This window comes from Urocitellus parryii, chromosome 12 (assembly GCF_045843805.1).
Source record: "Urocitellus parryii isolate mUroPar1 chromosome 12, mUroPar1.hap1, whole genome shotgun sequence".
Taxonomy (NCBI): domain Eukaryota; kingdom Metazoa; phylum Chordata; class Mammalia; order Rodentia; family Sciuridae; genus Urocitellus; species Urocitellus parryii.
The window spans coordinates 92,612,149-92,626,740 of record NC_135542.1 but is presented as its reverse complement, the minus strand read 5'-3'; the positions used below and the strand labels follow the sequence as shown (position 1 = coordinate 92,626,740).

Sequence of the window (14,592 nt, the reverse complement as noted above, 5' to 3'; positions counted from 1 at the left end):
TATTGGAATGAGTACATATTCATATGTCTATGAGGACAAATGTTTGATAGCCCAGTGGTAACACAAGGCCTCTTTATTATCTATTAACCAATTCTATGGAATTTCTTCCTTCAATTTGACTAAACTTTAAAAATATATTAGAGTGAATACATTTGTATCTTTGTATCTACATATTTATAAAATTTATATCTACACATGTGGAAAACTATGTGATGCCCAAGCAGTACCAGGAAGCATCTTTATTACTTATCTCTCAAACAATACTATTACATTTCTTTATTCAAGTATATTAAGTCTTAAAAATATATAAGTGAACACTTTTGTATCTATGTACCTCTCTGTATATATACGTATAAAACTATTTGATATTCAAATGGCAATATAAAGCCTCTTTATTACTTACCCTCTAATCAATACTATAGCATTTCTTTATTAAACTATACTACCTTTTCAACTATGAATAAATTCTCATGTATCTATCTATGTGTATATGAGAACACTATTTGGTACCCTTGTAGTACCGAAAGGCCTCTTTATTTTCTAACAATTCTCAGTGGTACCAGAAGGCCTCTTTATTATGTATTAGTGAATAATATTACATTTCTTTGTATAAGTTTATTAAACGTTGAAAGCATCTGAGAATAAATAAATGTGTATCACTCTATCTAGATACATGTGGAAAACTATTTGGTCCCTAAGTGGCACCACTGATCTTAGCAGCTCTTACATTGTGTAGCCATAGTAGCGAGAAATCTCCATCTCTCTTTCCCTCTCAATGAAACACTGCACTCTCCCCAAAGCAGTGTACTTGGCAGCATTCTCACGCTCTTGTTGAGCCTTCTTCTTCATGGCTTCCCGCTCTGGCCTCTGCTGTTTGGTGATGGGAGTTGATACTACTTGCCCAGCAACATTGGGTTTCCTCCATGGAATTGGTTGTAAGGCAAAGTCTTGGAGGAGATATTGGTTTTGAGGCTTGGGCGGTTGTGACTGGGGCTTGGTCCCAACCCTGGGAATGGGTTGCCAATGAAGAGAAGTACAAGATGATGTTTTGTAGGGTGCAGGCCCAGAAGCAGCAGACCAAGGGACACTAGGCTGGGTAGAAGCGCTCACACGTGACTGAATGGCATGAGTCAAAACGGGGTGAGCTGGCTTGGCAGGACGAATCCAAGATGGGTTGGCAGTAGCTGGTTGGGATGTGTTGACTGCCATGGGTTGAGCTGAGCTAGCAGGGCCAGGCTGGGCAGGGTAAGCCCCAGTGGGTCTCCGTGAGGCCAGAGACTGTGGCCTCCTATTGATTACTGGTCGAGGTGGAGGTTTCTCCTGGGTCAGAAAAGGCAAAGGTACCAATTTGACCTTCCCAGGTGGTGGAGGCTCATAAATGGATGGAGCGGGACCCTCTCCTTCAGCACTGATATCTGGATTCTGGGCTTTGACTTGTGATTTCTCAGGACCCTTAACCACCAGCCTTGGTTTCATAGCTGGGCATGTACGGGGGTCTTGGGTACTGCCTGAGTTTCCCGGGGCCCGGGAGGAAGAGAGCCCAGTTTTCTTGTCATTCTTCTTCCCCAGTGCGTGGAAAACCTGCACCGACTCCACCATGTGCATGCCGAGACAGCTCCGAGGCTTTTTAAAGGACTCCTGGCAAAGCTCAGGTTGGTTCCTCTTCCGCTTTAGTTTGGGCACAGTTGGCTTCTCTTCCGCCTGGACTCTGTTGCCTGGCTGCTTCCTCTCCTCGGCTTTCTTGGAATTTTTTTCCCTGGTTCTCTTGGTCTTTTCCTGCCCATGGCCCTTAGCCTTGCTGTTCCTGCTGGATGCAGCTTCCTGAGCTTTGCTGTTAGAGTGCTTGGCTGTGTGCACATTGGCCCTACTGCTGTCTGTATCCCTGTGAGCAACTTCTCCTCCTAATGCACCCTCTAGGTCCCTTAGCTGCATTTTGGCCTGAGGAGTTCCATGAGGAGACTCTGAGGCTTTATGTTTTTTGTTCCTCACTGGATCACTAGGACCCTTTAAGGCACTTGTGATTTCCTGCCCCTGATTCACCATGATGGATCTGGTGTCATTGGAATTTGTTATTGTGGGACTCTCAGCTTGGTCAAGGTCTTTCAAGGAATCGAAAAGCTCAGGAAGTTGAATATCCCCCAGCAGTGCAGTGAGGTCTCCAAAACAACTGCTAAATTCAGTCCCATTTTCAAGTGTGCCTTGGTCCTCAAGACTCAAGCTACTCCTTTCTAGAAGGGTATTTTCAGAATGTGGCTTCTCCTCTTGGTCCAGAGGACCAACGGAGGCCAGAAGCCGGTGGATTTCTGGGATGTCTAAAGGGAGTAGTGGAGGATCCTGGTTCTCCATGGCAATTTGGTAGGCATCCAGCGGCTCTGTGAGCATGGTGTTAATCTCACACAAATTCTTAATCTCTGTTTGTTTCTGGCTTTGATTTGGGGGCAATGCCAAGAAATCAGTGGAACTCTGGACTGGAGTGATTGTGGAAATGTCCCCAAGTTCAGTTTGTGAGTTTTTCTCACTTATTTGGCTTTTTCTGTTATTGCAGATGTATGAGAATTCTGGAGGCTGTGGAAGACAAAATGTCTGACTTGGAGGTTGCAATCCCAAGGAAGCCTCCATCCCTAGGGAAGTTTCCATCCCTGCAAAGGAATCAAGGACGATGGTAAGTAGGATGCTCCCCCTTCCCAGCTACACACTATTCAGGGAAACCACCAACTGTGGAGAAAGCATTTCTATTAGCTCTTTTAAAGGACCACTGACAGATATCTGTTAAGAGTTGCATATTAGTTACAGGTGATCCCTTGAAGTCTTACTTTTGGGCTGGTTCATCACCATGGCAGCATGGGTTTCTGGTAGAGCACTTGTCTCCTCTGTGGGAAACCCAGAAAAACTCTTTCATGAAGTCTCTCGTTCTCATATAGGGGCCTCTCAATTCTCTCCACTCTCCCCAGAATGTAAGAACACTTAACACCATGAACTAGGAGAGGGTGGAGCTGTTGCTCATGAGATCAATGTGAATGGTCGTGGGTTTTGGACTCCTGCTTTGGGCAGCATCTCTACATACAGAGGTTAAATCCTGCAGTCAATTAAGGGACAATTAAACTGTCACACCCTGATATGTGTTGATGTATTTTTCTAAACCAAAGTACAATTAGGGAAATATATTTATAGTGTGGTTGTGCAGCTGGACTGAGTGCAAAAATAGTGAACAGCCGCTTCCTTCCGTGTGCTCCTAGAGGTCTCTTAAATGCATGGGTGGCCATTATGCTGTGCTGCATGCTTCTCTTACAGAGTCTGAAAATGGGGACTGCTGAACAAGATTGTGGTTAAAATCTCAGCACTTGAATTCTAGGGATGTGTGGACGCACAATTACCAGCTGAAAACTGGACCCTCCATTCGAATGGTAATCTTATTCCTTCCCCTTTTTGCTGTTTGTACTCACCTTGAAAATTTGTTCCTTCTATACTCTGAGTGGACACAGAGTAGTAGGTCACAGGTGTAGGGACTGATGGTAGGGCATTTGTGGGCTGAACTTCCTTTAGCACTGTCACCATTTCTGGTTGAGGGGCAGCGGCACTACTTCCTGCATATGGCACAGAGCCATAGGATTGCAGGCAGGGCCAATGTTCTCCAGAGAGCAGAGTCCCCAGAGAGCTTTGATCATAGTAGTAGACCTGGCTTCCTTCTTGGTGGGGTAGTGAGAGGCAATGTCCTTGATTTGGAATCTGAGGTAGTGTCACCTGGACAAGCCTACCCGATAGTAGTGGATACCCAGGGATCATGACATTGGCTTCGGAAGTTTTGTCATCCTGGAATGCCATAGATAGGGAAGAATCTGCTGTAATCTGCCTTAACCTGACAGTCAGATTAAAGTCCCTGAGTGAAGATGAGCTCTTTTCAGCACTTCCTGGGATATACCACTCAGAGATACTTGGACAGGGGGCAGGTGCCATGGGAGTCTGGTTCCGGCCAGTAACCCCAGACACCATGGCTGTGCTAGCATGTTGATAAAGGGAGGCACTGCCCATGAGTGGCTGGAAGGAGGTGCCACAGGTTGAGGGCAGTAACCATGCTGAAGTGGCAGCTGGAGCAGAGGCTCTGGAGAAGTTGCAGACACTTCCTGTCAGGGAAGCTGCATTGGTCACCACAGGAAGAGAGAGCTGCAGAGAATCAGCATTTCCATGTAAAGAAGAATTTTGGAAATTTTCTGTAGGAAGAAGAGGGTGGTGAAAATATTGATGAGACAGGCAGATTCTTACAATAGTCAAGAAACAATGACATCTTACTGTTGTAGTAATCAGGAGGGCCCTGATTTCAATAATCATTGAGAGACCCCAAATCACTCCATTTAGGATGGCTGCAAGTACTCTTCTGATTACCTGCCTTTTCTCTCAAATTGGGCACAGAAGTCCCAAGTGGTCTGCTTCACACATTGTTCCCTATAAGCATCCTTCTACCTGTCCTACCTTTCCTTTGAGCCTGCACTAGTATTGACTCCTGAATTGGCCCTAGAACTGAAGTATTTTCGAACTCAGAGAAAACCCCAACATTACCAGTTAGCAAATGAGTACACCAAGGGTCAGGGAAGTGAGACTGACTTTTTCAGAATCCGCAACAGATTATGGAAACTTTCTCCCTGGCCAGGACTCTTGTTCCAAAGACCAGAAATCTGGAGATACAGAAATTTGTTTTTCCCTGTTCATAGAAAATCGTACTGATATCACCACAGTGATCTTTAGTATCTCCTTTTGTTTGTCCAGGTCACATGATATTTCCTAGAGTTCAGTTTGACCATCCAAATGATAATTTAAGCGTCATTCTTTGCCCTCTTTCAGCCTAACTGCTGATCCTACATGAAAATGACTACCTGAAATTCAGTTTCTCAAGAAATGCTTCTTGAAAGAAATTGAAACATGCGAGGCCCTGGGTTCAATCCTGAGCACCATGTAAAAATAAATAAAATAAAAGTATTGTCTTGAGCTACAACTGATAAATAGGTATTACAAAAAGTTTCATTTGGAGGGAGTTACAGTATGTTCTGTAAAGATAGAAGCAAAAGTCAAACACAGCTCAGAACTAAAAGGAATGACTACGTAGTAATGAACATATGGATATGAGCAAAAGTGAGTGTATATGAAATTTGCTAAGAAATGAGTTCTGTTATCATGCATACAATATTATGAAAGTGAATGTTTCTCTTTGATTTTAGTGAATACTCTTAATCAAAACAAAGCTCATAATTGAAGGTGAGTTTGAATGCATTCTCAAGCTGTACATATAGACAGAGAAACTATACTAAAAATGTGTGTAATTTTAAGTAAAGTGAACACAAATTTGAAGTAAAGTGAACACAAATTTAAGTAGGGTGAACAGATGGGTAGCCACGTGGAGAAGCGAAAACTAAAGCCAAAACCCATGATGAATCTGGGCATGCTGTGGTGGGCCTCTGGTCCCAGCACCCGGGAGCCCGAGGCAGTGGGATTGCAGGAAACCAGGAATTCAAAGCCACTCTGGGCAATTCAGCAAGATCCTATCTGAGAAAAGAAATAAAATATCCTGGAGATATAGCTTGTGTAGCATGCTTGCCTAGCATTCATGAGACCCTGTGTTCAATCCTCAGAACTGGAAAGAAGAGAAGAAAATAAGAAAGAAAGAATGAATGAGAGGAAGGAAGGAAGGCATAAGGAGCAAGGCAGGGAGGGAAGGAGAGAGAAATGGAGGGAGTGAGGGAAAGAAGAAGGGAATGAGGACAGAAGGAAGGACGAAAGAAATTTTGTACATACTAGAGAAAAAAACAATAAGTGTAAAGTCATTACTGTTCTTGTTTCTCTTCCTCTAAGGATTACCAACACCAAATAAAAGACATTAATTCCACTAGGTAGATATTTCAATTAATATAAACACATTTTCTGATAATCCTTTTGATTATTCAAAAAACAGAAAAAATGCTTTAACAAAATCATAGAAGCCTGGTTTATTATCACATTTAGAGAAAAGTCTTGTCCCTAAAGTCTGAGAAAACCATCACAGTATAATAAAATAACAAATTTAAAACAATTTTTGTCTTTTATTCTGACATTTTCTTCTCCCATTTATATTAATACAAAAATGTTTGAGCTACCTTACACCCCAGCCCCAAACAATTATTTGAAATGTAGACAAAACAAAACGACTTCACATAGTTATTTAAATAAACTTGGAATTAGAGATGTGAGCTTGAATTTTTATTCTTATACAGTTCTTTCTTTCGGTTCTTAGATTTAGAAATCATCAATGACCATTTGTATATTGTCTGTTTTAGAAAAAAAAAAAACTGTTGTAAAGATGGAAAACAGCTTCACCTTGACAGCTTATATCACACAAAGGAATGTGTCCTTCTGATGCAGGTTTGGACAAAACATGTTTTAGAAATCACTGTAGTTTAAAAATCAGAACAAAATAGGACACGGAAATTGCCATTTCCCCAGCTCTGTCTAGAACCACTTTCCTTGGCATGTTTGGAGGAAGAATCATTTCTAAAACATACTTCTAAAATGTTCATGTTCAAACTGTCAACATCATCTGTGTTGAAAGCGATCATAGAAGAACTCTAACAGCCAAGTGTGACTTTTCTGATAACCTGCTTACCCCAGTGATACCCTCATTCAAGTCTTAGTTTCCTTGCTGGTCTGTTAATCTAAACATTCTCTAAACCAGCCTCTGGGAACATTCACTCTATGCTGTCTGTTGGTTTAAATAAAATCTTTGCTTTTCTTCCACATCCATCCCAACCAACCTCTTTTTTTCTCAACAACATCATTCTCTTCATCTCTATTTTTCTAACATTTTCTTCTCCTTTATTTTTATATTTTCTTCCTCCGCCGAGTTCCTATTGCCGTGTGCTTAAACAGTCACAAACTTGCTTTCCCAAGAACATCTGCCTCCTTACAGCCCTGTCCTCCTGCTCCTCTCTCCCTATTTCTCTTTTCACCTAGTTGAAACAGAAAACTCCCAAATATGTGAATGTCCCTTTTATGAACGGCACTAAATTTGAAATACTGAAGTAGAAATCTTTTTGAAGGGAACCTGTTACAGAGGAAACCTCTTGGTTTCCACCCTGCCTAGGTTTTGTCTCTTTCAGTTGAAACAACACAACCATGAAATCGGATTTCATTCTCTAAAAACACGCCCCTCAAGATGCAAGAAAAGTAAGGGACCAGAACATGGGCAATCTGTTATCCTCATGTAGCAAATCAGGAAACAGATTTTGTGAGAGAGTAAGATAGTCCAGTTCTATACCTAGTACATGTCAAATTCCAAATGAAATTAGGTGTCCAGATTTCTAGTTCCATCCTTTCCCCTATTATTCTTAGCTCTTTTGACTCCATTAGTAAATTGAGGCAGGTAAAAGTCTAATAAAAAGCTTTAAAAAGTTTCTTTACTCACCTGACATGGTCAGAGAAGAGGTCACATCAATTGTAGATACAAAGGATGAGGAGATCACCCTAGAGGATGCGTGGGTGGCTGAGGCTAGAGAATGCATGTTTCCCAGTATGGAGTTCACTGGTCACTGTTTACTGGCCACACTAATGACTGGTTACTGGTCACTGGTCACTGGTCACTTGCGATGATTCAAATTTGTTTACAACTACATGGCAAGCCTAAGATTCTAGCAGGTGGCAGTAGGTTTGGTGGGAGAATGATGTCACAAACCTGGCCGTTTAAAGGTATGAAGTAGCCAATAGAGTGGTCAGACTCCGAAGGAGAAGGTGGGATTGGGTGGGGAAAATGACAAGAGAGTTGATTGGGTGGAGAAAGTGACAGGAAAGTTATAATAGAAACTAAATGGCTCAGTTCTGGTAGGTGAGCCCTGCAGGAGGGACATAATGGGCTCACCCCATGGCTCCCCTCCCCCAGGCTCTTGTGTTAGGGATATCATCTCTGTGTTCCTCTTAAATGTTCATTAAAATATTATGAATATGTTATAAATTATGTTTCACACTATAAGAGGTAATAGTAATACATTACTTTATTAACATATGCAGTTAATATCCCTGGAGATGGAAGAAAGAGACATCTAGGTTGAGCAAGTATAGTGGTTCTGGAACCACAGAAGTTGATTTGATTATTGAAGTTACTGCAGTATTCAAGGATTCAGAAAGGGGTTAAAAAGTTGTTTTTTTTTTTTCCCTATTTGTAGATGGACCCAATACTTTTATTTTATTCATGGGTCAAGTCCAGTGCCTCACGAGTGCTTGGCTAACATTCTACCACTGAGCCACAATCCCAGCCCTAGGGGGAAGTTCCTTGAGTGCATTCTCTGGGGAATGATGTGGCCCAAGATTCTCTTTAGTTTCTCCTAGATCCCTGTTTTCTTTGGCCTGGGCTGGGCCAGGTTAGACTGGTAACTCTCTTCTGCTCTCCTTCCCCCATCCCTCTTCATTGTAGACATTTTTTCATGGACAAGCCTTGAGTCTGCATTCTTGTACACATTGATATTACTTTATTTTAACTTGCAGAATCAGGGGTCTTTTTTTCTGTGAGTTGATTCTTTGAAAAATGAACTCTGAACAATAGCAGAAACTCTAGAGAGGTGGAAGACTTAGTTGCCTGTAAAATTTCCCTCTCTGGAGTTTTGTTGTACTCCTTTAACTTATAACTCCCTGAGGACAGCTCCTTGGCCATGTAGACTTTGTGCCATCAGCCTCTTTCATATGTGAGAGGCACTGAGGATCCTCTCTCTCTTCTCATGTAAGAGGATCCAGTGTGGCAGTTACTGTGACTTCCTCCCCCATGCAAACAGCCACTATAGAATCTTGGGCTTCTCACATTCTTTGTCTTGCATGTTTGGGTGGCAGGCCAGGAGAAAAGTTAGAACATTAAGAGAACATAAAAAAGTATGGATAACATAAATAAAGGAGAGGGTAACATGGACTTTTAAATTTTAACTTTTTGTTAGAAACAAGTTAACTCATTGAGGTCTCATTTTGTGTTAATAAAAGAGGCAATTAATTTTTTTTTTTTTTTTTTTTTTTTTTTTTTTTTTTTTTTTTTTTTTTTTGCTGAGTGGACGGGTCCTTGGAATTTAAACCAGGGACACTTTCCCATTACCTCACATCCCCAGCCCTTTTTATTTTTCTTTAGAGACAGGGTCTCACTATGTTGCTTAGGGCCTGATGGATTTGTGTAGACATGCAAAGAGAGGCTTGTGGAAAAAGCATTGTGGTTATGCTGTGCACCCAAGTAAGAGGTGTGTCTGTTCAGCACAACTTCATCTAAATTGCTTTTGCTTTTGATCCCCTGGAGAGTGTTAGTTTCACCACTTTCTCTTGTAATGTGATAAAGTCAGTCAGGACTGAATTGGTAATAATATATATATATATGAGTACTGAGCTGGTTTGGGGGAGTACAACTGGGATTTATTCATTTTTCTTGGTGGTAACCTTTTTTTTTTTTTGTGGTGGTGGGGGTTTACCAGGGATTGAACTCTACCACTGAGCCACATCACCAGCCCTATTTTATGTTTTATTAGAGATATGGTCTCCCTGAGTTGCTTAGCACCTTGCCATTGCTGATGTATGCTTTGAACTTGCGATCTTCCTGCCTCAGTCTCCCAAGCTGCTGGGATTATAGTCGTGTGTTTTTTTAAAAAAATAATATTCTGTTAGTTGTCAATGGACCTTTATTTAACTTTTGGACTTCCTTAGAGACAGTGAGTAGATAGTGTGATTCACAATGTCAAGAACCCACAGGAAATCAAGCGCATATATAGAAAATATTGCTCATAAATAAAGATAAATATTGCATTTACAGGCCTATTTTTCCCATCTCTTACACTGCTAATTATGGAATATATATATCTATCTATCTTTTTGCTGGTTGTGTGTGGGATAATTCTTAGCTAAGAGGGATTGTGAAATGTTTGGTGGTATAAAGATATGGCTTGGAGTATGTCAACTTTTTCAGGGTATATATTTTTTCTTTTTATCTCAGTTGCATACCTCAGATAGCTTGCTTCTATAATACTGGCATGTAATGTGAGACTAAGAACTTTTTCAGGGTATATATTTTTTCTTTTTATCTCAGTTGCATACCTCAGATAGCTTGCTTCTATAATACTGGCATGTAATGTGAGACTAAGAACATACAGTGAGTATCTGTAAGCCAGATCATTCCTTATGTTCTCTTAGGAATCAAGGGTATCCCCAGCTACTATAGGTTAAGGAGATGGAGATGATGGAGACGGGTGCAGACCTCATGAATTCAGCAAAGCCTTTATTCAGCTATGGAGTCAGGCATCAGATGGGCAGACATTTTGGTTAGAAATGGCTGCTGGTCTGGGTTTATATAGGTTACACACTGGGAGGTAACTTACCCATTGAAGGCTTTAACAGGATGTGGGCATTCAGGAAAAAGGTTGCAAAAACTAGAAATTTGTTTTTATTGGCAGTGTTTTCATAGGGCCAAAATGGAGGGTGCATTGTCCTATCCCTGAGAATGGATATATTGGGAAAGGACCAATTCTTGCCCCTTTCCAGGGATTTCTTGTCACTGAGTGATGTTTGCTTCCTTCCCAGGGATTTTTATGTCACTGGGAAAAAAAGTATTGGGAAAGGATCAATGTTATCAATGTTCTGGTTTTCCCTCCGTCCCTCTTCCTAGGCCACACTGTTTTTGGGTTGTCATTTGCATATGTTTTATTCCAGACTCTGAAAAGTCATAATGAATAGTGGCAATGATTTCAGATCTGGTTGCTTCTTGGTGAGAAACGGTGAAGAAGGAGGACCCCTTCTCTCAGAGTTCTGGAAAAGAACATGGGTTCTCTTGTGGTTGAGGCTTAAGAAGAGTATATGTGGGAGTAGACTTGGGGCTCAGGCACAGTCCTCCTTTTGTGGTTTCAGAAATTTGGACTGTATTCTGGAGAGGGCTTGAGCCAGACAGGTCACCTCATTAAGAAAATGTTTTTTTTGTACACAATTAAGAACAGGGATAAGAAAGGCTATTATAATAAAGGTGAAGATTAACAGATTTGTTAGTTCTAGGAAAACAATTTTAGCAGGTCCTATCATTGGGGAGCCTATTTCCCTTAATGAAGGCCATTGTATCCCTTTCAAACTTAGGGTGCACTTTCCATGATCTCAGGAGTTCGGGTCCTTTGGAGCATTGCAAGGATGATTATTGTTGGAACCATATTTTCCTGATGGTTTAATCATTTCCAACCTGCTTGAAAGACTGTGCAGAACTAGAATAGAAATGAACTCTATAGTTATAGCTAGTAGCCCAGGTATATGTGTAGAAAAGTATTTCAAAGAGTTGAGGGAAGAAATCCCCTTAGCTAAACTGCCCCAAATTTCTTCTCAAAAGTAGATGGTTTTGCATTTTCTATGGCAGAACCTGAGATTGTGATTTTTAACTCAAACAAGTATTGATATGAAAAAAGTTAAGTCCATTAGGTGATTACATACATTTTGCCATTGTGTCTCAGTGTCATCATATGTATCTCTAGTGACACAAAATTGGGTGATATTACAATGACCCTGAAGTTTCTGAGCCCATTGTAAATGTTATACTTATTCTCCTAGTCAAATAATAGAATCTTTTAGTTGTTGAATTTTGTTTGAATTATCTGGGATCCAAATGTTGTTGAGTTTGCCAGGTCTTGGTAACATTCTTATGGAATTGTTGAAGGTAATGGGTGTTTGGACCTGCTGATGCAATGTCTCCGCTGCAGTCAAAACAACAGTCCCAGCTCTCAGCCACCAGATGAGCCATTTAGTGTGGTGTTTCAGGTGCCTCAGTAGTTCCTACGTGGATGGTACTTAAGGGGCCTCCTGCCATGGTACTTTTAATTTTACAAGGAGCCTTTTGAGAGTCATTATAATTTGTGCTGAACTTTGGCATAGAGTTCAAATGTTGTTGTAGCATACACTTTACACATTTAACATAATATAGGTTTTTGTGAGGCATCACAAAATTTGATTGGGTATTTGAATGGGTCTGGACCCTAAAACATAGGGATTTAATACACATACTGTGAAGGTACAATTCCTTATGAAAGGAAATGTTACGATAGATAACATTTTTCAATTTATTATATTGAGAAATACCCTTCCATATCCCCAAAGTCTCCTCAGTCAGACCTATTTTTGTCCTTAATTAGCAGAGAATCCATTCTCATGGCAGGTGATAATTCTCCCTTAGACCAGTATCTAGTGATGTTGGAATGGAAAACATCTCTATAAACCAGATGTTCTAAATTGTCTCTATAAGGTAATTTTCATCCCAAAGCTCTGGATTCAGCATCAGTCAGTTCCCCAGGAGAACCCCAATGTATAACTTGTTTTCCTACAACAGAAAGATTCGATGATAGGGTTATCACCTTCAGACCATTGTAAAACTTTTGGTGAATGATTTCTGTGCCAATGGTAAGAGCATATGGGTCTGCTTAATGAGTAATTAACATTAACTCCCTGGCATGCAGATGAGCCTCTGCCAGTGAGGAAAATAAGCCTGGCCTCTTGATCCTGTTATTTTGGGACATATGTAAGCCGAGTTTCGAGGCCCAGTGTGGTAACAATATGAGTTTCTGAGAGAAACACAAAGAGGGGGTCAGGAGGACAGTCCTGAATAATTGAACAAAGATTGTTGGGAGGACCTGGTAGTCAAGAAAGGACCAGGCAACAGGCTTGGAATTAAGATAGATTGAAGGGGGAGGATCAAACCATGTTACTGGGTGAGCAGTGACAGGCTGTAGAATGTGGGCCCTATAAGCCTCTGTGTTTCTAGCCAAGCTGGCAGTTGTGCATATTATGAAGAGCAGCCTGAGGGACATGCTAATAGGCATAATGGACTGACCTGTTTTCCTCCATTGCCCCCAGTTATCTCTCTTAACCTATCCCCATGGCCTGGGGTTTGTCTTCCAGGCTCAAGACATTAACATTTTTGCCTGTAGAGAGAGGATTCTCACTGAATACATCAGCCACTTCTTGTCTCTGCTGTTTCTGGTCCAGTGTGGCAGTTAGTGAAGTTAAAGATGATATGTGGAAAACACAAAGAGAGGAAATGTATCTTGGGTGGGGGTCAGGACAATGTATATTCCTTGAAGCCAGGGATCTCAAATGAGTTCTAATGTTTGTAGAGGAGAAAGATGAAGGGGAAGTAAATATGATGAATTTAATTTGACTCTTGAGTGCTATTAAGAAAAGGTAGTAGAGGCTGGGGTTGTGGCTCAGCAGTAGAGCACTCGCCTAGCACATGCGAGGCGCTAGGTTTGATCCTCAGCACCACGTGTAAATAAAGAAATAAAATAAAGGTATTGAGCCCAAGTATAACTAAAAAATATTTTTAAAAAGGTAGAAGGGTATCTGAGAGAGCAACACTAAGAATTCTGGGTGTGAGGGTCAGTGGCTTCCTCAGGAATGGCTGGAAGGTAGGTCATGTGTAGTCAGATGAGGCCTGTGAGAACAGAATGGTACGTGGCATTAGCAGGAACAGATTTGAAATTGCTTAAATGGATCCTGGATGGATGGCCTTATAGTTTGGCTGTGGTAGGTGTGGAGAGAGTCACCTTAAAAAGGCCCTTTCATTTTCTTTTTTGGTAAGGGAACTACACATTGGAAAGGGGAGAGGCAAACTAAGTCCCCTATGGAAATAGGAGGAGGGGCCCCTGAAGATTGAGTGTGGGAAGATGAGTGTGGGCATATTTCCAGAAGGCATCCCTGAGGTGAGGTAGGAGGTCTTTTGGGACATCTGGAGGAATGCTAGGTGGTTGAGGTTGAATGGTGAGGGAGCAAATTCTCCCCTAAATTAGTTCAAAGGGGCTGATCATAAGAGGATTTGGGGGCAGTACCTGGATCCAGAGAAGGGCCAAAGGGAGGAGCTTAATCAAATACAAGGAATGTCACTACATAATTTGGTTAAGGTTGCTTTTAAGGTCCTATTTGTCCTTTCAACCTTTCCTGAGGACTGCAGATGATAGGGGATGAGGAAATTCCATTTTATATTTCAACTTTAGCCAATTCTTGGGTAATAAAGAAATTAACTTGGGGGCCTATATGAGATTGGAGAGAGGCAGGTAAATCAAAACATGGAATTATTTCTTGGGAAGCTATGTTGCAATGGTAAAAGCCTTCTTATTGTTAGCTGGAAAGGCTTTGACCCATCCAGTAAAGGTGTCTACTGAGTCTAGGTGGTATTTGTTTTTCTTACAGGGGACATGTGGGTGAAGTCAAGTTGCCAGTCTGTGGCAGGAAGGTCTCCCTAGCTTGGTGTGTCAGAAATGGGTGTGGTCTCACATTAGGGTTGGGGTTATCCTTGAGACAAGTGGTGCAGGATTGAGGAACTTGTTGGAGATCCTGTAAATCTGAAGAGGGTAGGTTTAGTGAATTCTTCAGGAGTCACTGGAGGGAGCGCATATCAGGGTGGAGTAAACTTTGTAGGTAAAATAATAGGACTTTAGTTTCATCAGGGAGAAACTGGAGATTTGTGGACTTAGAGGCTTGTGAAGATTGAGGGTGGTGGTGAGAGAGAGCAGCCCGCTTCACTAGCCAGTCCTCTGTATTATTCCTAAGGATATGTAACACTAGCCAGCCTGATGTCCTTTACAGTGCAAC

At 41.4% G+C, this 14,592-nt stretch overlaps 1 protein-coding gene across 1 annotated transcript; it reads right to left on the bottom strand.

Moving 5' to 3' along the window:
- Positions 1-723: 723 nt before the first annotated feature.
- LOC144249678 (uncharacterized protein C2orf78-like) lies at positions 724-7,523 on the bottom strand. Its single transcript, XM_077791817.1, has 3 exons — positions 7,427-7,523; positions 3,444-4,208; positions 724-2,639 (listed from the first exon to the last, which is right to left on the bottom strand). Exons 1-3 carry the CDS (start codon positions 7,521-7,523, stop codon positions 724-726), a joined length of 2,778 nt encoding a protein of 925 aa, XP_077647943.1.
- Positions 7,524-14,592: the final 7,069 nt, after the last annotated feature.

Excerpts from the sequence above, each read along its gene's own strand:
- LOC144249678 (XM_077791817.1), bottom strand. The coding sequence starts at position 7,523 with ATGCATTCTCTAGCCTCAGCCACCCACGCATCCTCTAGGGTGATCTCC. Across the intron at positions 4,209-7,426 it reads CTCTTCTCTGACCATGTCAG|AAAATTTCCAAAATTCTTCT; the intron begins GTGAGTAAAGAA and ends TTCTTCCTACAG. Across the intron at positions 2,640-3,443 it reads AGAAGGAACAAATTTTCAAG|GGATGGAAACTTCCCTAGGG; the intron begins GTGAGTACAAAC and ends ATTCCTTTGCAG.